The sequence below is a fragment of the Ambystoma mexicanum genome, chromosome 8 (genome assembly GCF_040938575.1).
Source record: "Ambystoma mexicanum isolate Mex_15411 chromosome 8, UKY_AmexF1_1, whole genome shotgun sequence".
Classification (NCBI taxonomy): domain Eukaryota; kingdom Metazoa; phylum Chordata; class Amphibia; order Caudata; family Ambystomatidae; genus Ambystoma; species Ambystoma mexicanum.
This window is the reverse complement of record NC_090929.1, coordinates 25,625,964-25,649,841: the sequence shown is the minus strand read 5'-3', so window position 1 is coordinate 25,649,841 and position 23,878 is coordinate 25,625,964. Positions and strand designations below refer to the sequence as shown.

At 48.0% G+C, this 23,878-nt stretch overlaps 1 protein-coding gene across 1 annotated transcript in view; it reads left to right on the top strand.

The window, feature by feature from the left end:
• Window positions 1–23,878, top strand: part of ZDHHC12 (zinc finger DHHC-type palmitoyltransferase 12) — a 97,209-nt gene that overhangs the window by 35,966 nt on the left and 37,365 nt on the right. Inside the window, exon 2 of the mRNA XM_069609182.1 lies at window positions 18,091–18,227. Within this exon, the coding sequence (XP_069465283.1) occupies window positions 18,091–18,227 (137 nt within the window). The remainder of the gene's footprint in view (window positions 1–18,090; window positions 18,228–23,878) is intronic.

Here is a 23,878-nt window from a genome sequence, read left to right as displayed (position 1 = left end):
GATATATGCCAGCAACAACACTCTTGAAACAAGAATCTACACCAAGAAGACCGATAGAAACAGCCTGTTGCTTGCCACAAGCTTTCATCCTAAGAGAACTGTTGATAGAGTCCCGTTTAGTCAATTTCTGCGTTACAGAAGGATAATCTCGGAGACTACCGAGTATGAACGGCAATCACGGCTATTGGAAACCAAATTCTCATCAAGAGGGTATGACCAGCTGAAGATCACAGAAGTTGCAGATAAAGTCAGAAACACCGGGAGAGAGACATTACTGACTCCAAACCCCCCCCCACAAGTCTGGTGAAGCACTGTTCTACGTGACTACCTATTCCATGCAGAGCATGAAGATTAAAAGGGTCATTAAAAAGAACTGGAGCATGTTTAGAATGGATCCACAACTGCAGCAACTGTTTCATGAACCTCCAACTTTTGCCTACAGGAAAAGTAGGTCATTATGCAAGAGCCTTGTCAAAGCTGAAATTCCATCTTCTAGTCCGAAGAAAGTGTTTAAGAGTACCATTCCATGTTACAATTGCCAACATTGCGGCAACATCATTAAAGGTAATAGCATATCAGACCCCCCACTCTGGCAAACCCATTTTTCTCAAACACTCGTGCACATGTGATGCCCAAAATGTAATTTATGCATTAAAATGCCCATGTGGTTTTTACTACGTAGGCATGACCACAAGAAAAGTTAAAGTTAGATGGTCTGAGCATAAATCTAATATCCGTACTAAAAGTCTCAAATCACCAGTATCACTATACTTTTCTGAAGCACGGCACACCATTGCACAATTGAAATGTGTTATCCTGGAGCAAATCACAGCGGGAAGCAGGGGAGTGGATGTACAGCGGAAATTGTTGCAACGGGAAATTTTGTGGATTGAACTGCTAGACTCTTTAAGCCCACGGGGCATGAATATCGAATTTGACCTCATGTGCTTTGTGTAAATCTGCATGTTTGGAAAATTGTTAATTACCATGTTCGGCTTGTAATAACATGTCATTGTATTAGTACTACCTACATTCTCTGTTAATGACTGTAGTTATATTTCAAGGTTGACACCATCGGCACATGGTCTTCTTACATGACGCACTGTCATACTTATTCCATTACTTGATGATAGCCCCCTCTCGAGTTTTGTCTTTTAGCGTTTTTAGCTTTTCACCTCCCGATGACTGCATGGTCTTCCCCGACTGTTGCCACACTTCTAGTCATTCTTTTAGCTGTCGTCTCAGTTGTCCTGTGAGCCGTGACCTTCCCCCGAACCTTCCGTTTTTTACCGTGTCTGGATGCGGGTACTTGGCCTGCATCCAGTCCTGTTAAGGATCCCATCTCCTGCTGTCTCCGTTCATTACCAGACCTACGTGTTGCCTTGTACACTTGTTGGTTGGCGGCCGTAGATAGATTCCCTTTTTTTGGAACACCCTCGCGCCGTGGGGGCACCCCGTAGTTCTTCTGAGCTACGGGTGCGGCCCCAACGTGCGCGTTCCCCTATTACATTTTTTATACATTTACCTTTCCAGATGACCCATTATGCATCCCTCTGCTTTACACTTAGGGAACCTGCCCGGCCCACTTGCTGCTCGAGACCGTTTGGCCTCGTTTATTATGTTTGTTATTGGAGTTGTCATTGGTATCCCCATGGCAACTTCGAACTCGATTTTCCCATCCCAAGATGGACGTCTCCTTGGTGCACTCACATGCATGCGCGAGGTTACCAAGACGACGCTTTTGTTGTCTGAACACTGCCACTTCGCGCGCACGGCTGCGGGGAGATGTTCTGTCTTCTCCTGCCCTTCTAGGTAAGCTATCTGTCTCCACCCGGAGCTAGCTATACTCGGATTAGCTCAGTTCACTTTACTCAATCTGTAGAGACTTCCTAATCGTGCGTATTGCTCGCTCGCGATGTACGCATCTTGAGTTGGCGTGCAGCTGCATCCTTACTTCATGTAGTTTTTCCACGTATGTGGTTGAGTTGATATTATTATTCCCGTTACTCTATGCGGTCAGCGTTTATGGGCCTTTCTCTGTTACCGCATTTATACTACCCCTAGTTTGGCACTTCTGCCGCCTGATTACTCTTTTCTTTTTCGTTCTAATATGGACTGTTAGCCATTTTGCCTTTCTAAATGATTGGTTTTTTTTATCTTACCCCTATAGAATCCCTAGCAACCTGTGGCTACTGGCTACATGTTGCTCTTTGACTGGATTACTTTTCTGTGCCCTGGCTCTTGTATCAGCAAGGTTAGTGACGTTGACTCTTTTCACTTTGTTAATGGACTTTTACTAATTGAAGAGTTGAAAAATCTTTTTTCTTGATTATCCCACAGAGACTGTGCTATGATCTAATGGTTTTGAATATGAATATGAAAAATGAAGTCTATCTCCTGAAGATGGTTCTTTGAACCGAAACGCATCGGCCTTATTTGTTACATCTTAATATGAGACTTCATTTATAAATTGTTGAATGGTTGAACCTATGCATCTAGAGCCTTGTGAACTGTAACTGTTATACAGATTTACAATTGTGTTGCTCTATATGAGCTGTTTTCTATCAACGCCTTTTGTTCTTACTTGTGTTATATGGAACACCCACGAGGGCTCTTTCCATACGGAAAATAGAGAACACTGATCGTACTCATTCTGTTTATTCATGTACGACTTGTTGGATTAAGAAGATTAAAATCCAAAAATCAACTCTGATGTCTTGGTTCTGATTGCTCCATTTACTTTACCACTTGTGTGTACAATTTATTCTTATTAACACTGCTAAATTGTGTAATGACATTTTCTTTTGTAAACCAAAGAAAGTTAGGCGGTGTAAGTACACTGTAGAATTTACGCCTTGTTGGCGCTAATTGTTCGAATTAATTTTGATTTAAAATAGAGGGAGCTTATGTCCCTATTAAATGCATCTGGGCTTGCTGGGTAGCAATACACAGCTTTGGATTTGTTTGGTTTTCTCTGTCCCAACTGGCCTTGTGACGACAGCCCGATTGCACCATAAGACTTTGTGTAAACATTTGAACACTATTCCTTGTTGATACAGTTTGATTTACAATCCTCCTACTTTTAAACTTTTACTTAATTTGTCTGTGCACCCCTACACTCCTCGTTTTTGCTTGCTAATCCTCAACGCTGTGATGAACGTGTCTGATTCCCCTTCAATTTGAGATATCTTGCCAAATTTATATTGCTGTAATATAATGCTCACTTTACACTGAATAGTGCTTGTCAAGTTTAGCTATGCACCTTTTATATTCATTAAGGTCATGTGCTTCATCAGCTGGTAGGTCAGGCAGATCGTCCCCCTGTCCCGGGGTGCCTTAACAGTGCATCAGTGTTCGGAGGATTTTTCCCAGCTTTTCCACGTTATTGGTGGGTCACCTGGTGAAAGCTGGAAAGTGATCGGAGGGGCAATGTTCTGCATATCCAGATATGGAGAGTGCCAATCACCCGAAGCAATTTCTTTTTCACTTGATCCTCTTTATTTATTTTATTTATTTATTTGAATTTATAAAGCGCACAACGGCACTGAGGCATCGTGGCGCTGTTACAGAGGATTCACTTGGATACTGAATTACATACATAGGAACATAATTACATAGGCACACGAAATGCGATAGAGAAAGTCAAATGTTACATTGCAATGTTACAGTTGGTATGTTCCATGGTTACAGGGGAACTCGCTCAGGTACGGTCTAGTTGAAGAGCTTTGTTTTCAGGGCTCTTCTGAACACAGTGAAGGAGGTTTCATTTCTGAGGGTGAGTGGCAGTACGTTTCAGTTTTTTGGTGCTAGCACCAGGAAACTAGCCCCTCCAGCTTTGGCTCTTCTAAAGGCTGGGACTGTAAGATGGTGTGAGTATTGAGCCCTTTTAGGTCTGACTGCATTCGCGAGGTGAATTCTTTCTGCCAGGTACAGGGGTGCCGAGTGAGACTGGCAAACTTGTAATGAAGCTCTAGGTCTCAATGGGGACAAAACAGAAATTGTACTAGTAAGTCCCAAGGATATCCTGAACAGGCTAGACAGTCAATACAGTACCTATAGCATTGAGAATACCGTAATCTGGTGGTCTCCAAAAAATGGAGCTGGGCTGAATCTGCAGAGCCTCTCACAGAGTCCCCAGGTTCGCCGAGGGTCAAAGACGCCTCGGGCTTGGTGATCTAATCTGCTCTGCAGAGCAAAGCACAGATCACTGAGCCCGAGGCGTCTTTGTCCGTTGGCAAAGCTTTATAAAAGATGCCTTAAATTGTGTACTTTTCAAACCATCTTTTATAAACCGAAATATGTTACATATTTATATGTGTGTATAAAAGATGGCTTGAAAAGTACATAATTCAAGCCATCTTTTATAAAGCTTTGTCGACGGACAAAGACGCCTCCTGTTTTGGTATAAAATGTTTTTTTTTAAAATGATGGCTTGAAAAGTACACAACCCATAGTAAGGTACACACATGCCTACCAGTTTCTCCCCACCAGCCCCTGCCCATTCTTGCCCCCTTGCCAATATCTTTGCCCATCTCCCCAATATTTTAGATGTATAGATGCCTAGGGTTTTTGTGTCGCTAGAAACTTTTATGATGTTGCCATCGATGATAAAGCAGTTAAAGGCGGGGTCAAGTCTGTTAAGTCTTGGTTGGGATCCCAGGAGGAGTAGCTCTGTTTTATCATCGTTAAGACAGAGCCCATGTTGTGCCATCCAGGCCTGGCTGACCAGATAAATGTCGTTTAGCACTTTTGAGTCAGCTATGTAGTCTTCAGTGATGGGAATGAGTATTTGGGTGACATCTAAATAGTCTAGAATATCAAAGAGGGGCTTGGTAAACGCATTCTATAGTATGGTTGATACACAGGATCCTTGGGGGACCCCATACAGTACAGGAGAGGGTTCCACGGACGCCAATGGAGAGAAGACTCTCATGGAACTATTCTCCAGGAAGGATCTAATCCAAGTATTGGCTTTGTCAGAGAAGTTGGCTGCATTTATTAGATGTTGGCAGAGTATTTGATGGTTGACCAAATCAAACGCTGCCGAAAGGTCAAGCAGTAAGAGGAGGGCCGTCTTGCCTTTATCTTTAATGTCTTCAATTTGGGTTTTTAGGTCAATTAAGGCTGTTTCAGTTCCATGCCTGGGTCGGAACGCCGATTGTTAAGTTCTAGGTAGTCCTGGATCTGCAGTTAAGCCGCTCTATCCAGAATTTTGAGTAAGAAGGGGACGGTCGTGATCGGCATGTAATTGGTGGGGATATTAGGGTCTAGTGATGGCTTTTTAAGTAAGGGGAGGATCCAGGCATCCTTGAGGTTGTCTGGTACAAAGCCTGTGTTGAATGAGGCGTTTATTAGGTCCGTGATAAATGGTGCAAGTTCATTGGAGGCCTTCTTAATAATGGGGGCTGGGCATGTATCGCCCTGGCAGTTACAAGGTTTTCATATGAGGATGATATTTTCTACCTCTTTGATAGAGAGCGGAGAGAAGTTGAAGGGTTTGTGAGTATGTTGGAAAGGGCCAAGGGCTTTGGTGGGAGTCCTATGCTGTGTGTCATCCGCTAAGCTACTTTTTTTGGCATTCATTTTGGTTTGTAACATGGTGATTTTACCCAAAAGTGCATTTTGGATGTTAGTGCACCATGTATTGTCTTTGATGCAGGTCTCGGGTGGAACAGAGGGTGATTCTAATTCTTTGAGAATCTTGAACAGCTCTTTAGTGCTAGACTTAGCTTGCACTATACAATTGTTATAGACGTCTTTTTTGGCCTGGAATATGGCCTCTTTGTAATTAAGGGACGCTAGTAAGAGGCTGTGCTTGTTTGAGGCTGAGGGTAAGCTTTTCCAGCGGGCCTCAGCATTTCTTTTTTCCTTGCGTAGTGTTCTAAGATGTGGCTTGAACCAGGAATTCGGGTGAGCCTGTGGTTTGGATTTCCGTAGTTTGAGTGGGGCAATGGAATTAATGGCCTTGAGTATGGTTTGATTATAGGTGTCAACTAGGACCATGGGGTCAGCGCAGGACTCAGTGGCTTTGTTAAGTAAGGGCAGTATAAGGGGGAGTAGTTTCTCATTCGTTATGTCCCTTTTGTTTCTGGTATTTAAGGATGGTGCAATATTTTGTTTGGGGCCGTGGTTATTAGCTTTGATATTGAAAGTTATTGTGTGCTAACCTGACCAGACGCAAGGGGCATTTGCCACTATGTTGATGTTACAGTTAAGATCAACCAACCAATCAAGGGTTCTCCCTTTGATGTGGGTAGGTTTGTGGATGCAATGGGAGAAGCCCAGTTCTGTTTTGGTACTGGCAAAGTCTAAGGCTTTAAGGTCATTGGCATCTTGGAACCCAAGATTTAAATCAGCCAGTAGGATGATTTGTGATTTTGGATTCGTGTTGGCTGATAGTAGGGTGGTCATGTCATTTGTGAAGGTAGTGACAGGTCCTGGTGGTCTATAGACTACGTGCATAGTAATGGTTTGGGTAGCTGAGACGGGCAGCTTGACGGGCAATAGCTCAGCTGATGGGATAGGCTGGTTTGGGATTGTGTGTGATTTCTTCTGTCACTGAATAAGTGATTGCTGGCACGATGACCAAAGTTGGTGGAGAGACTCCGCCAATTTATATGGTGATTATGGTGTTGCATTAAAGGTGAACTGAGCAGTGCATATACACTAGTATCTACCTCTAGAGCAACTGATTGCAGTCGTGGGCATTGCAGTTATATTTGACAGATCTTTACATGACATCCATATTTATGAAACTTTACATATTAAACTGTTCATTGCATTGCAAGCACTCATGGTAGTTTGAAGTTTGGTCATTAAGTTATGTTATGTTAAAGGTTCTGGTACCGTGCACTTTCGCCACTTATGTGGTCTCTTTGCGCTCTGGCGGATCTGCAATGGAAAGGGTTTGGGGGTTTGTTAGTGGGGTTGAGAGGGAGAAGAGCAAGATAGCTTTGATGGGCTGTTGGCAGCTTCAGTTTGGAGAAACCGGTCACTGAGCATTGGTGCGTTTTTTCAATCGGTAGCCGTCTTTTGGTGTTGAGTTATGGTTTGGTTTCATGTTGGGTGTTGTGAAGTGCATGCAGTTTCTGGTGCCGTGGAGGTATGGTTGTGTTTGGTTCAGAGTTTGAGGGAGGTGTTTTTAGTACGGTTAGGAGCAATAACATTTGCTACCCCAACGTTACGTCTAAGAGTGACATATTAGTGTTCCCAGCAGTCCATCTAAGTGTGGTGCATTCCCATCTTTTATAAACGTAGAAATATGTAGCATATTTCTATATTTACAAAAGATGGCTTGAAAAGTACACAAACCATAGTAAGGTAAGCATACAAATGTATACATGCTTACATACATGTATATATTTGTTTGTGTACCTTGCTATGGTTTGTGCACTTTTCAGGCGACGCCCATCGTGGAAGCTACGCCCCAAATGAGGCACCCCCCCTCAATTTCTTACTCCACTTTAAGCACTTACCGAGTCTATGTTAACAGTGGCGCTCGTGCACCCCGGCACAGATCAGCGCTGCAAGGATTTCTTCTCTAATTCAGCAGTCGTGTTTCAGTGCTTTGAAGCACTGATGGCATTGGGTACATAAAACAAGTTGTTTAGATAAGAGGGACGCTGCGCTCTTACGTTCTGTAATTCATGGAGTAATCCACTGGATACCTGTTGCTATTGACACACGGGTGGCTGATGGGTGCCTCGTCTCCAAGCGGAAGTGATGAAGAGCCAGAATACTTTCCAAAATGTAGTTTATTCTTCAGGTTAAGAGCCATTACGCCCACCAGCAGCACAGCGTCCCTCTTTCTGTAACCCCCCCCGCCTTCCATTCTAGAGTCTTAGGGCCTCATTACACGGTAGGCGGTAAGGGTTTACCGGTACCGGTATTTTACTGGTACCGGTAAACCCTTACCGCTTTACTACGAGGTCCCTTTGCGGGTTGGGGAATTTAACGCCTGCAAACCAACCCGCAAAGGGACCAGGGAGCTAATTACGGTATCGCAATTTGCGGTTCCGTAATTAGCGCCTTCCCCATTCCCATAGAGCCCTATGGGGCAAAAATGGGAATGGGGAAGGGCAATGGGGGAAGGGGGAATTACCGCCCCACCAACCTTGGAATAGGGCGGTAATTCCCCTTTCCACCAAGGCGGTGCCGGTATTTTACCGGCATGGACCAAGGTGCTAATAGCACCTTGGTCCACCGCCATCCGTGTAATGAGGCCCTTAACCTCTTGACATTCCCTACCTTACATCATTAACACTGTGCATGCTGGATACTACATATGTTTAGCAGTATGTCTCTTACAATGAGCCCATGTGGGTGAGGGTAGCCCATTAAATGGAGGCATTGGGCATGGGGTTCCTTTGTTGTACTGAACTCAGTGTTTCTTTTTTGGCAGGATAAGGAGTCTGCTTCTGCAGATGGCTGAGCCAATCCCCTGGGGTCTTAAACTGCCACCCATTAGTAATGAGTTCTTATGTATGCTAAATAGAAGTTTAGCTTGTATTGGACTCGCTGAAGAACCAGCAAAACAAGTATTGTCAAAGCCAAAATAGGAACTGCTATCTGGCCATGCAGATTAAACAGTAATGCATTCCCTATATAATGTCTTATTGTATAACATGTAGCAGCTTATGGATATTTGATAGTTATTATTGGGGTATTTATTGAGCGCAGACCTAGCTTCGAGAAGCAACGGAGCGCCTTACAGAGGTGTACAACAGTACAGATGCATAACGGAGCGCTTTTTACAGGTAACAGCAGAACAGATATACAGTGGGCATGGGATACAGAGGAGCACAGAGGAGGGGTACCGTTGTACCAGGTGGTGGAGGGGGAGAGTGGCGTGCGGCATCTAGCGAGTCAGGAGGCGCGAGGGGTGATGTGATGGCTTAGGTGTTGAGGCAGAGAGATTCCTTGAAGAGGTGAGCCTTGAGTTATTTTCCCATAGTCTTGGGGCGTAGGCAGAGATAGCTTGTTTTTTGGTCCTTTCCTCTTTGCAGCAGCGGATTTCAAGTCTGCACGTGTCCTGGCTTCTGGTGGTGCGCTGTCCGCTGGAGATGCTGAGTTTCTCTGCAAGGTAGCTGGGTGACTTGAGGGCGACTGCCTTATAGATGATGCAGCAAGACTTGAAGGTGATTTGTGCATGCAGTGGAAGCCAGTTAAGGTCGATGAGGGTGGGGGTGATGTGGTCATTTCTGAATAGATCCTTGATCAGGCGCGCAGCCGCATGTAGGACACTTCTCAGGGGCACAAGGGAGGATGACGGGAGGCCTTTGAGGAGTGCATTGCCACATCCAGGTGGGATAGGACCAGTGCTTGAACGTTGTATCTAAAGCTGTCCAGAGGGAGGAAGGGTTTGACCTTTCGCGGGGGTGGGGGGCTGATACAAAGCAGTCTGAGTTTTCTTAGCTATGTGTGTCTTGAAGGAGAGGTGTTTTTCGTTGTGTAACCCAAAGGACTTGGCACAGGAGGTGAGCTCAGGTGTGAAGCCCTCAGAATTCATGGTCGATAGCCAGGTCTGTATGTCTGGGTGTTCGTGTGTTGTTGGTGAGGAGTAGGAATTCGGTCTTGGAGGGGTTGAGCTTCAAGTATGCACTGGACATCCAAGACTGAATCAGCGAGAGGCAGGTTTTGAGCCTATGGATGTGGTTGATGGAGTCGATCTTGAGGTATAGCTTGTATCGTCGGCGTATTGGTGGATGTGGATGTTGTGTGTGGCTAGGAGGGCTCCCAGGAGCTCCATCTATAGATTGAAGCTAACTGGGGAGAGGATGGAACCCTGCGGAACTCCACCAGTGACTGGTAGCATTGGCGATCTAGATGAGTCCATTTGAGTAAACTGCTGGTGGTTGGCGAGTTGGGACTTGAACCAGCGTACGACAAGTTTGCTGATGCCCATGCATCGATGAAGGGTGTTGTAAGCGCCTGGTGGTCTACTGTGTCAAGAGCAGACAAGAGGTCGAGTAGAACCAGGTGGCAGGGTCCAACCCTTCTCACTCCTGAAGCCAGTGTCGGGGCTTGGGTCAAACCAGTGTCTGGGCTGAGGGCCTTGGGTCAAACCCTTCTCGCTCCTGAAGCCACTGTCGGGGCTGACGGCCTTTGGTCAAACCCTTCGCACTCCTGAAGCCAGCGTCGGGGGGGCTGAGGGCCTTGGGTCCAACCCTTCGCACTCCTGAAGCCAGTGTCGGGCTGAGGGCCTCGTGTCAAACCCTTGTCACTCCTGAAGCCAGTGTCGGGGCTGAGGGCCTTGGGCCCAACCCTTGTCACTCCTGAAACCAGTGTCGGGACTGAGGGCCTTGGCTCAAACCCGTCTCACTCCTGAAGCCAGTGTCAGGGTTCAGGGCCTTGGGTCAAACCCTAGTCACTCCTGAAGCCAGTGTCGGGGCTGAGGGCCTTGGGCCCAACCCTTGTCACTCCTGAAGCCAGTGTCGGGCTGAGGGCCTTGGCTCAAACCCGTCTCACTCCTGAAGCCAGTGTCAGGGTTCAGGGCCTTGGGTCAAACCCTTATCACGCCTGAAGTCAGTGTCAGGGTTCAGGGCCTTGGGTCAAACCCTCGTCACTCCTGAAGCTAGTGACGGGGCTCAGGGCCTTGGGTCAAACCCTTCTCACTCCTGAAGCCAGTGTCGGGGATGAGGGCCTTGGGTCCAACCCTTCTCGCTCCTGATGCCAGTGTCGGGGCTCAGGGCCTTGGGTCCCACCCTTCTCACTTTTTAAGCCAGTGTCGGGGCTGAGGGCCTACGGTCAAACCCTTCTCACTCCTGAAGCCATTGTTGGGGATGAGGGCCTTGGGTCCAACCCTTCTCGCTCCTGAAGCCAGTGTTTGGGCTGAGGGCCTTGGGTCAAACCCTTCTCGCTCCTGAAGCCAGTGTCGGGCTGAGGGCCTTGGGTCAAACCCTTCTCGCTCCTGAAGCCAGTGTCGGGGCTCAGGGCCTTGGGTCAAACCCTTCTCACTCCTGAAGCCAGTGTCGGGGCTCAGGGCCTTCGGTCAAAACCTTCTGACTCCTGAAGCCAGTGTCGGGGCTGAGGGCCTTGGGTCAAACCCTTGTCACTCCAGAAGCCAGTGTCGGGGTTGAGGGCCATGGGTCAAACCCTTGTCACTCCAGAAGCCAGTGTCGGGGTTGAAGGCCTTGGGTCAAACCCTTGTCACTCCTGAAGCCAGAGTTGGGGTTCAGGGCCTTGGGTCCAACCCTTCTCACTCCTGAAGCCAGTGTTGGGGTGAGGGCCTCGCGTCAAACCCTTGTCACTCCTGGAGCCAGTGTCGGGGCTGAGGGCCTTGGGTCCAACCCTTGTCACTCCTGAAGCCAGTGTCGGGGCTGAGGGCCTTGGCTCAAACCCGTCTCACTCCTGAAGCCAGTGTCAGGGTTCAGGGCCTTGGGTCAAACCCTTATCACTACTGAAGTCAGTGGCGGGGCTCAGGGCCTTGGGTCAAACCCTTCTCACTTTTGAAGCCAGTGTCGGGGGTGAGGGCCTTCAGTCAAACCCTTCTCACTCCTGAAGCCAGTGTCGGGGATGAGGGCCTTGGGTCCAACCCTTCTCGCTCCTGAAGCTAGTGTCGGGGCTCAGGGCCGTGGGTCCCACCCTTCTCACTTTTGAAGCCAGTGTCGGGGCTGAGGGCCTTCGGTCAAACCCTTCTCACTCCTGAAGCCAGTGTTGGGGATGAGGGCCTTGGGTCCAACCCTTCTCGCTCCTGAAGCCAGTGTTTGGGCTGAGGGCCTTTGGTCAAACCCTTCTCGCTCCTGAAGCCAGTGTCGGGCTGAGGGCCTTGGGTCAAACCCTTCTCGCTCCTGAAGCCAGTGTCGGGGCTCAGGGCCTTGGGTCAAACCCTTCTCACTCCTGAAGCCAGTGTCAGGGCTCAGGGCCTTGGGTCAAACCCTTATCACTCCTGAAGCCAGTGTCGGGGCTCAGGGCCTTCGGTCAAAACCTTCTGACTCCTGATGCCAGTGTCGGGGCTCAGGGCCTTGGGTCCCACCCTTCTCACTTTTTAAGCCAGTGTCGGGGCTGAGGGCCTTGGGTCAAACCCTTGTCACTCCAGAAGCCAGTGTAGGGGTTGAGGGCCTTGGGTCAGACCCTTGTCACTCCTGAAGCCAGTGTCGGGGTTGAGGGCCTTGGGTCAAACCCTCGTCACTCCTGTCAGCCAGTGTTGGGGCTCAGGGCCTTGGGTCAAACCCTTCTCACTCCTGAAGCCAGTGTCGGGCCTGAGGGCCTTGGGTCCCACCCTTCTCACTCCTGAAGTCAGTGTTAGGGCTGAGGGCCTTGGGTCAAACCCTTCTCACTCCTGAAGCCAGTGTCGGGGCTGAGGGCCTTGGGTCCCACCCTTCTCACTCCTGAAGCCAGTGTCAGGCCTGAGGGCATTGGGTCAAACCCTTCTCACTCCTGAAGCCAGTGTTGGGGCTGAGCCCTGGTGTAAGTCCAACACTTGTGCATGCTAAGGAAGATTGATGAAAAGGGGATCCTTCCCAAAGATAAATTGCATGCAATTAAGGAATCGCCATGCCATACATGGGTTTGAACAATATTCCCTACAGCCAGTAGTACGCGGGAAAAATGGGTAGACCCTACAGTATTATCCTACACATAGAGTGTAATGCATGGGGGAACTGGTAGAGTTGGGGGCGGTATGGGTGGGAGCCTTCAAAACCCCACTACTTCCAGTACCCAGGGGACTCCCATTGGTGAATCCGAAGAACATATTGGGATCTGGGGTCCAGTACTCGCTGTATAGGTCGTGGCGGATTCGGACCAGAAACAGAAGGGGAACCGTGTTAGGGCATCATTGTTTATGTTTGGCTAGCAGTGGTTGAGCTCTTTGGCATAAAGAGACTTCAACCATTGACCAGCAAGGACCCAGGAGACCAAAGGGAGCAGTAACTCTGATTCCTGAGAGGAGGGCCCACAAGGCAAAAGCATCAGAGACAACCGCGTTAAGAACACTGTGGTACCTGGCCAATGGCCCAAAACAGCCAGCAAGATAGCCCCCAACCAGGGAAATGGCAGAAGGTGACCAGCCCCCAACCAGGGAAATGGCAGAAGGCGACCAAGGACATCGTAAGACAGAGGTGTAGTGGGGTGACGGCAAACCACCCGACTTCCAGGCCAAGGAGACGCTCTACCTCTTGGTGCTTGATCTAAGAGGAGGAAAGCCAGCAGAAGAACTGCCAGGAAACTGTCCCAAAATGGAACAAGTAGTCCATCCACTGTGGAGGGCTGGGGGAAGACCAGGAAGAGGCCAGTGTAGGTTGTCAGCATCCAATAAGAATGCTGGGAGCAAGGACAAAAGACCCAGGGTCCAGCCAATAGGGTCTAACCAGGTCCTCAGCATTAGCAGCCCACCTTCAACAGCAGTCTCCCTGTAATTAGGGTAGGAATCCGAGGACTAAACAGGGTCTTCCAATACCAGTTCACCGATCTCGCACACCAGGCAGGACCTTAAAGGCTTTGGTGGACCGCCTATCAGGATGGCCCTAAAACCTCCACCGACACAGGCATTCCGACCTAGCTTGTGTATTGGAGCTGAAAACGAGGCCAATCCAGTTTGAAGCACTCTAAAGAGTGCTGGGCTGTGTTCAGAGTGAGCCCACGTCAACACCACAACCATTTCAGGCATCGCTTGTGCTCTCTGGACAGAGTAAGGTGAAACATTGAAATGACTGGGTGCAGGACTTGAAAACATGTACTAATACCCACAAACCTATATTCATACATTTAAACTGGCTACAAACGTTGGTGAAGTCTAAACTAAACGTAGGTGGTACCAGCCTGCATCACCGCACACTTTCATGACGACGGTCACCCTGCAGCCAAAATGGAAAACTTAAAAAGTTCCCCGGCCCTGGTAGCCATGTGTACAACCAAGTGCAGCACATCGGAAAAGGCTTGCAGTGATGGGAGCTTCAGTAGAAGTCCTTTCCGATCACAGAAGCCAGAGATGCCAGCAAAAAGAACGCCCCTCCCGGATAGGATTGTGCCCTTAGGGCCCCCGAAGAACGCCCCTCCCGGGTGGGATTCTGCCCTTAGGGCCCCTGAAGAACGCCCCTCCCAGATGGGATTCTGCTCTAAGGGCCCCTGAAGATCTGGGATTCTGCTCTTAGGGCCCCCGAAGAACGCCCCTCCCAGATGGGATTCTGCACTAAGGGCCCCCAAAGAATGCCCCTTCCGGATGGGATTCTACCCTAAGGGCCCCTGAAGAACGCCCCATCCGGGTGGGATTCTGCCCTAAGGGCCCCCGAAGAACGCCCCTCTGAGATGGAATTCTGCCCTAAGGGCCCCTGAAGAACACCCCTCCCGGGTGGGATTCTGCCCTAAGGGACCTGGAACGGCCACATTAGTTGTGTTTGCAGATGAAGGCGTGTAGTTGTTTCTCAGCTGTTTTTCTTGCAGTGTTTCCTTGTCTTTTGACACTTGGAAGAGCTTGTTCTGAGGACAAGGCAAGGATGTTGTCGTATGTATGGGATTTATAAAGTGTGAGCCCATCTGTGGAGCATTGGAGCTTTGCTGTATTCCCTTGTTTCCTTGGAACACCTCTTTATTACAGCATTCATATCTCTGCTTACATCCCACAGTGCAACATTCCTTCCTTGGAAAGCCATTACTGGTATTTATGAAGGCCAACCCCATTCCACACAAGATGGCAGAGAATCTGCATACACTTACTATACGCCTGTGGAATCGCACTGCCTTGATTCTTGAGTCCCCCTCATTTGGTGGGAGGGGGAGGGCTGATGGATAGGGAGAACCTCTCAGTTCAGGCCACTTTTACCATTTCTTATCCCTTTCCCTTTCCCTCGCTTACTAGCAGGGCCTTCAACCATCCATCAGATGTAGGTGGCGGCCTTTCTGCCATTTCTTGGATATCGGAGACTTTGCAGCCACCAAAGCAATGCTAGACAGGTTCTGTTTAATCAATAATTCCCAATAATGATATCTGTGGATGGATGGGATGGACTCGTCCCTCAGTGATCCCAGTAATTCCATATTTAGGCGCAGAACCACAGCAGAGGTATGAAGTCTGCTTGAGGTGCCGCGCATCATAACCACTTATCTGGAACCGTGAGAGTAGATCACGTAGCTTTATTTTGTTGTAGGTGTAAAACTGGTGAAGATACTAAGTGCGTAAGCAAAAGTCTATCATTAAACACGATGTCTGGTTTGTTTTCCGACCATGCTCCATGATTTATCAGTAAATGTGTTGTTTAACATGGATTCCCATCTGAGGCGTGCTTTACCAGCATAGCCCTCTCCTACATAGTGCTAACAGTGTGTGTATATTGTTGCGCAATTAGGGATTTCATGGGTTTTGGGGGCTAAGAGCAGCCTATGGCATGCGTTCTATTGTGTTGAGCTTTCCTAAACCACAGGAAGGCTGTCCAAGCATTGACCGTACCGCCTTACTTTAAATGTGCCATTGATCTATAAATTCGCCATTGTCGTGATGCCGAGGTCCGTGAAATGGTTATAGAATTGTGGGTCACAGCGATGTCCATGCCACTGGCAGCAGAGACTATGGAAGTCTGAGAGTAAAGCCAGGCCCCACTGACGTAACACGCCAGTGTCTCCCAGCTCTATGAGCAGAGACATTTTCCTAATACCCCCAAGTGTGTAACGACCCGTTAGATAACCACATGTAGAGGTACTCATCTCTTGGGGTTCAACACCAAATCGTGTATTGCCCAACTCGAGATCCTACATCTCATAGGATATCTTGCGTTGCTTAGACGCCCAAATACATTTCATTATTATACATTTCTGACAGTCCTGGTATATTCTAGGGGCAATGACTGGTATTCATGGTTTAGGAATAACAACGTCCTATTGATAAGCGATGGAGGCATCCCATACTCTGCTGCACATTGATTCTGTTCAAAGTTTTAACATAAAGAAGTCGTTTATCTACAATACAGTTCCCAAATATTTCATGGTATCTTTTTTTCATTTGAATCCCCAGTTGTTCGTTACGTGCTCTGTCGCAGGTGTGAGTGGCAAACCTTTAGATTTTCTCGAATTTATAAACAAACCAGCAAGGACCCCAAATATATTAATGTCCTCATCTATAGGAGGCAGTTTATCCTTATGGTGTTTACCTACAGAACTCATCGTTGGCACATGGACAACCCAAAGTGGTGAAAGAATAGATCTGCAAGCGCCAATACAGGTGAAACCTGTGTAGATAACCGCCTGCGGCAGCAGTCGAAATTGAGGGGAGCTATTTCGCCCCTGCTTATAGCCTAGAAAAGCTGATATGATAAGTCATTTATAACATGACTGTACACAAGTGTTTCTAGGCATGACAAGGGAGGGAAGACAGAGGAAGGACAAGACAAAACAATCCTACTAGGCCTTGTGTCATTCAGATCGTGCAAGTGTGAAAACAAGAAGGTGAAGGGGGGTGCATAGGAGAGGGAAGGGGAAACAGGACAGCTTTGCAACCAGGGCAGCGCGGCTCTGTGTAAGTGCCAGGAGGCAAGGCACTGTAGAAGTAGCAGTTATAACCCCTAAGTGCAGGGTAGGCCTGGAGGCAGTGCATAGGAGACTGGTCAAGAAAGAGCCTGGTACCCAGTGAGACTCTGAGGGTAGCCAAGCAACCATTCTGTGCAGCAGACAGGCGGTCAGGAAGGTCAGCAGGGGAGGGAGAGAGAGAAAGCAGAGGAGAAGAACGCTTTGATCTGCTTCTGGAACTTCAGGTGGTCAGGCTGAAGTTTGAGAGGGGCGGGGAGGCCATTCCAGAGGGAGGCACCTGCGGAGGAGAGAGATCTATGCCCCACTCTGCCAGGAGAAGCATCTGACCATTAGAGTTGGAGGTAGCCGAGCAAAGGGCTCGAGAAGGAAGGTATTTAGGAAGAGAGTGTTGGATATAGTGTGCGCTCTGGCCCAAGAAAGTCTTGTGGACAGTGCAAAGAGTCTTGAATTTGATCCTTGCAGCCCCCGGGACCCAGTGGAGAGATTTCAGGGCTGGAGAGATACAGTCCCTGGTCTTGAGGCCAACGATAAGTCTTGCAGCCCTATTCTGGTTCTGGATGAGTTTCATAGGGCGGAGAGAAGCAGAAGGCAGATTGAGAAAGAGGCTGTTGCAGTGGTCCAGCCTAGAGAGAACTAGGACTCAGACGGTGAGCTTCTGGGGGAGGTGAGGAAGGGAAGAGTACCTTTTGAGGAGGTGAAGCTGGTAATGGGACTTCTTGGTGACGTCCGAGATGTGAGGAAAGAAAGAGAGAGTGGAGTTGAAGATGACATCAAGATTTTTTGCCTCACAGATTAAAACTAAGAACTACCAGGAGGTACTTTTGGCTCCCCAGGCCAGCTGATGCCGAACAAACATACCCATGTGAAATTAACTCTGTGAATTTAGGGCAATCTATAAATAAGTATTAGGACACATATACGACATTTAAAGCATAAGAGGTCATAAGTAATGGACAAAATGATAAGCTTCCATGTTATGTGGAAGTTAGATTTGTGGAACTTTGTGTACTAACTCTTGGTTCCCCAGAGGTAGCTGCTATCACTGGTTAATGCTGGACCCAGGAGCTGCTTTTAGCGCCTGCTTATTCAATCTTAATTTTGATCCTTGTATCGGCTCTGTGGCTGGTGCTTTGGTCGTCTTGTTCTGTACGCCATTCTGTGCTCTGTCCTCTGCACTCTTCTGGTTCCTGTGAGCTTCTGTTAGCACTGTTCTCCCTTGACCTCTGCCAAGCTTGTTATCCGCTGCCCCACTACGATTGACCCTGAAGCTCCATTTCTCTGTGTCCATTGCTTTCTCCTTTGATCCCTGTGTAACGCCGTTTCTACCAGGTGTAATGTGATCCCTAATCCTCACCTGTTTGTGCGTTCCACCCACATTGCTTTGTCCTTTGATCCATACAGAACTCTTGTCAGTTTCTCCTGAGTGTGCTGGAAGTAGCATTACTGCCTCCCCCTTCTGTGCTGCTTTGTTTTTGGCTGCTTGTAGAGGGCCCCATTCTCCCTTGATGTACAATGATCATGAATCCTCATCTGTTTCCTCTGCTCTTCTTTGTTCTTCCTGACGACCCGTTTTCCCGGCTGTCTCTCAGACTCTGCACTGTCCGCTTCTCTGACATGTACCTTCTTTTTCAGATCTGCGTTCTCAAGAGGAGCGTGGGGAGCTGCTGCATCCACTGGCCTTCGTCCTCCTTGTGCTGTGTTCAGTGATGCTCTATTTCGCGGTATCGCTTATGGATCCAGGTTATGTTCTCTCAGACTCTGAGATGGAGGTACTATCATGGCATCCCTTGAGTCCTGCAATGCACTGTATATCTCCCAACAGCTATGAGTGGGACGTTTCTCTAAAATATATCTGCGATTAACAGGGAAAAACCACCAGTGATTCCTCAGGGGGTTGTGCCACGTGGCCCATTTTAAATATTTTTCCAAGAATATTGGCTAAACAGAAAGCAGGTGGGCGGGTTGTTAATCAAACCGCTCTGAAAATTCGAATACATCACTCCTATCCTCATCAAACTGCACTGGCTCCCACTGAAAGCACGTGTTACCTACAACTCCTTGTGCATCATCTACAAGGCTATCGCCCTGAAGTCCCCAGCCTATCTCACCAGAAGTAAAGACGTTTGCAGACTTGGAAGTAAAGAGCCGGAACACCGACTTCTCTGTCTACGCCCCAAGACTCTGGAACCTCTTCCACCTCAACACCTGACTCGACCCTCACTTCTACATGTCAGAAAGGAGCCAAAGACCCATAGATGGCACCTCCCTCACATCCAAGTCCACACGCCCTCCACACCCCAGCCTACCTGAGACGGGACGATCTTCTCCCCAGTTTCCTACCCTGGTTGCTTGTAGATCCTTCACTGCCAAACTTCCTGGCCTCCCCATCCCCTGTTAGCTCCTCCCTGCCTTGGATCTCTGCTTCCCTCACCATGCCCTCCCCCTATAATTTTAAAGCTTTCTGTTGCTTCCCGAAGTTAGGTCCACGCTCAGTAAATACCAAAATAATAAATAATAATTATTGTGCATTTCGCCTCAGTACCTCTGAGCGTTATTACACTGCGGCAGCAAATATTTTGATGTGCCCATTAAAACTGTTCACTGTCCTGCAGAAAGCCTGGATGTGGGGCAGGAGAGATTCTGACACATTGGTCCATTGTTTGTGGGGGGTTTTGCGGGGTGCTAGTGATCGCCCTGACATTCTGTACAAGAGTCTCAAAAGGGGGCGGAGCTTATCGGAGTCCTTTACAGCAGAGGATTATTGAAGTGTGGGTGAACATGCACCCAGTAGAGGGGACCGTCCCAACAAGCCACTTATTTACAATCGGTTTTTATTAAAATTTGCAGGTGCAGACCACAGAGGATCAGGGAAGAATTGGGGGTGGGGGAGAGAGGGTGATGCTGCGCTACATCTTTAGATATAGGGCGTTGTACTCAGTGTTTATATTCTTTTAATATCAGGGGGTAGAGGGTTCCTGTGGTAAATGGCAATAAAGATAAAGGAGCCGAAGCGGAAAGACCTGCATGCTGTGCGGGTAAAGGTTGAGCAGGTCTTGGGCTGGTAAAGTGCGTGGAGTAGATTTAGTTATCAGTCCATGGAGAGACATACATATATGTATTGGAGCAAGAGAAGGAATTTGAGAACGGCCAGTATTCCATAGGGAGCCACTCTACGTGGAGGCAACATGCAGAGCTGAGTGAAGGTTTCAGGTGGTGAACTTCAGCGGTGGGTAAATGAGTTGATATGTGAAATGGAAATTGATCTTGCAGCCATGTGAAGAATTAATCTGGTGGCATTGATAGGTTGCTATTATCATGGCCACCCTAGGGTGTAAGCCTTATGGGGTGGGGTAAGGGTGTTGATGGGGAGGGGAGATGATACGGGAATGGGGAATGATACGTGAAGGCAGGGGGAGACATTAGGAGTATTGGGGAAGATAATTCTGTTTTGGAAGAATTGAGCTTGAGAGAGTGGCGTGCCAACCAGTGAATGGTGGTGGAAAGTCAGATAGAGATGGGAGAGGATAATACAGGGCGGAGGGAGCTGTGTGTTGTCAGTGAATAAGTGATTGAAAAAGCAAAATGAGGAAACGAGTTTGCCAAGACGAGGTGTACAGTGTGAAGAGGGGGGGTCCTCAGATGAGAAGCTGCACTAAGATGGAGAAGACTGTTAGACAGGTAGGCAATCAGTACAGGTGGTGTCAACATGAGCAAGCCCATGGCAGGGGTGGGGGGGAGGATGTCAACAGTGTCACAAAGAGAGGTTGAGGTGGGTCGGGAAGGTTGCTAGTGGTGTTCAGTAGTGAAGAAGTTGGGGGACGCGGGTGAACCCCATTATGCTAGCACCACTGCTGCATAACCCAGTTCGTAGGGGATGCAGGGTCAGTTACCCTCTTGGTAGGCTGTAATTCAGTTAAATATCATGTGCATACCTCTGTAGACTAGTGGGGGAGAAGGGGAAGTGGGCTGGGTTTTTAATTATATGGTTTTTCCAAGATGGGTAGGAGGGTAGCCACCTTGATGCAGGGTGGGAATGTACCTGTCCCAGCTGGCGGCACTCTTCCGCTTTTCTTTTGTCTCACCCCGCGGTCTTCGGAAGACGTGCTTGACGGTCTAGTTGTTTTGAACTTTATGTTCAATGGGATGGTACAACGTGACATGTGAGAAAGGGATTGATATCAGCAACCGTGACCGAAGTCTCCTTGCGTCACAACATTTCTCTGGTGAGTTGCAACAACGCTCATTTCGTTTCCTTGTCCTCTGCCTTGTTCCTTCTGTCCTTGTGTCGAATTTCTGCTCTTAATTCCATGTCTTCATCCCTGTTTCTACTTGACTTGCTATTGGAGCTCTACATTGCCTGGCTGTCGAAGCTTGGCTGGTTTTGCTGTTGCTGAGCGGATTAACCTTCCTTGCCTGAAACAACTTGCTGCACAAGACACTGAGGGGTTTTCTACCCCAGAGGGTATCCCCTCGGTATATTGGATCCAGCCCTGGTGGTGACCTTACTGGTCACTTTGTATATAAACCCTGGGGTGTCAGCCTGCCACTCCCAGAGATAGAACCTACCTCTACGACTCCAGAAGTCCTGTTTGTGATTCTGACAGTTTGCGACGCCACCCCTCCCTGGACAATATGCTGCAAATGCAAGAGTTTATGTATGCGGTGCAGGGTCTCACTGTCGAAGTCCAGGCACTATGGCTGGAAAATCAGACCCTTACACAAGCCCTGGTCACCAGGGAAGGGGTGCCAGTTGAGGTTCCAACTGGGGGTGCAGGTGCCTTAAAATGTGACGGCTCTTCTAGAAAACTGAAGGAGTACTTAGACCATTGCTTCATACAATTCACCTTTAGACCTCACTGTTTTCTCTCAGACCGGTCAAAGGTGGGTTACCTGATTACCAACATGGTAGGAAGCACATTTGCCTGGGTAACCCCACTTGTAACCTCCAGAAATCCCACCCTGCATAATTGTGATGCCTTCCTGGCATTAGTAAAAGAGATGTTCGAGAGACCAAAGACAGCGTATATGGCTCAAGAAAACTTAGTGGATTACGTCCAAGGTTCCTCTGATGTTATGAGCTATGTTACTAGGTTTAAGCAATTGTCTGATGAGACGGTTTGGCCTGAAGAGACCAGGTCTAGCCTCTTTCGTAGGGGGCTTCATGATGATTTAAGGGACAAACTGGCTCAAATCCCTCTGTTAGGCAGAATCCTGTGCAGTGCCCTTAGGGACCACTACACACAATTAAGACTACAGGTGGCAATACAAGTTTTACCTTTGGTACAAGCCTGTACTACTATGTTAAAGTGGTAGCAGTAGCGGAGCCGCCAGGCTTATCTCAAGAGTATATGAGCAGAGATTACACAAAGGGACCACAATTACCGTGACTCAAGCAAACCCTGACTCAAGGTTTCAGGTAAAAAATATAAGTACATTTATTTTTAAACCATTTGTTATAAACACGACACTTCTATTAATTCAGAAACCACACGTAAAATACACTACAACTAACCAATTCACTTTGTACGGCATAACTTCAAGGTAAGTACCCTGTGTTTTAGCAGACCGGTGTTATGAAACAAAAGACGTTACCGGGAATACACTTGCGATCACTTTTTGACAGTAATGGCAGTTCGGTCTTACTAAAGAAACGCGTATCCGCGGCAAGAAATGTTACCGGGGCAAAACACACACTTAGCACCTGAGATACCCAGAGAGAGTTGGGGGCAAACATCATAGGCAATACATTTGTCTAGGCAGACAGAACCAGAGAACACTCTTAGACAGAAATTCAAGAGTCAATAGGCCGGAGCCAGTGTCAAGTGGAACCGTGTTCCTGTTGTCGAGGATCACACATGCGGATAGGTCACGATTCAACGTAGCCAGGAGTACTTGGATATTGTCAACAGAGGAAGCAAAAGTTAGAAGAAGGAGGGAAGACGAGGGCAAGCCTTGGAGGCGAAGAAAAGGGATTCACCCTAATTCCTCGAGCAGAACACAGTACCTTATTCAATGAAGAGGCTGGTGCCAAGGCAGTTGTTCCTGGTAGTTTCCTGCAGACCCACAGTTCATGGAGCTTCGATCCGAAGGAGGACATGTGGAGGGGTCTGCACCACACGGGGCTGAAGCCGGCAGCAGCGACGGTGAATATAAGGTGCGCTCCTTAAAAACAGCAGAGGCTCTTCAGATGGCTATCCGGACCACTACAGCAGGGTGCAGTGATTTCGACCACGAAGAGGATCCTCTGGCTGTAGAAGATGAGCTGGTTATCCCCACGAAGCTTAAGGGAAGAAGACTGCGGACTGGATCCTCTCTGGTCGTCGAAGGGTAGATAGCTCAGGACTGCAGCAGGACTTCACCGACTCAGGTTTCCTAGGATACCCTTTGCAGGGGGTGACTGTACCCCTCCCTCACATTCAGCCCACCTAGACACCCAGGCGCCTAGAGGCGGGCTTCTTGGCAGAAGCCCGCCAAAAGACAGTGAACAAAGAAGGCAAACCTGGTTTGCCATGCAAAGTAAAACACAAGAAGGACTTTAACAAAAAGAAATGGCGAATAAACCCGACCAGAGCCAAAAGAAAGAGTGTTTGGTCAAGCGGTTTTAAGTTTGAGGCTAATATAATAGCCTAAAACAATACCATGTTTATATAGTATAATCGCGGTAGAAAAGTTAGGGTAGATACCACTGCCACCAGCCAAGTCTAAATGTTAAAAGAGCGAAACAATGCTCTAGGAGGTACAGATAAAAAGTGCTAAGGATTAACCCTTTCCCATACTCCATGTAAGATGGGGTGTACTGGATCTGTGGTTAAATGACTAAGTAAAGTTAATGGCAACTTTACCCTTTTCTGGGGGACAGTAGTCAGCCTCAGAAATGGAGTCGGTGGGAAGTCTAAAAGACAACCCTGTGTCACTGCACTGAAGGTGCTGTGTAACACACAAAAGAAGGGGGCTACTGAAGTGGTGTACTCCAGAGTCCACAATCACAAAAACAGATGAAATACACATGGCAAAACACAAGTAAGAGTGGGGAAAAAGGAGTACACACTTACCAAGTGGAAAAACAAACTCCAGAAATCCATCAAAGCTACTGGGGGACTCACTAGGTAAGGGAAATTAGCCATAGAATGAGAATTCTCCCTAACACTCTACCCAGGTCATTTGCCGGCCTGGTAATTTTGGTGTCACTACTGGGTTATAGACTACAAGAACGCGGGATGGAATGCAAGAAACATAAGGCCTCTCGTGAGTATGCAGAGGGTCCTCCCTTGTTGTCCCTTCCACCATCTCCCTCGGATGCAGAACCTATGCAAATAGGTACAACAAGAGGCCCGTGTACGTATGCGGAAAGACAAAGGAGGAGGTCTTTTGGCTGTTGCATGTTTTGTGGCATTAAAGGTCATCTGGTGAAGGACTGCCC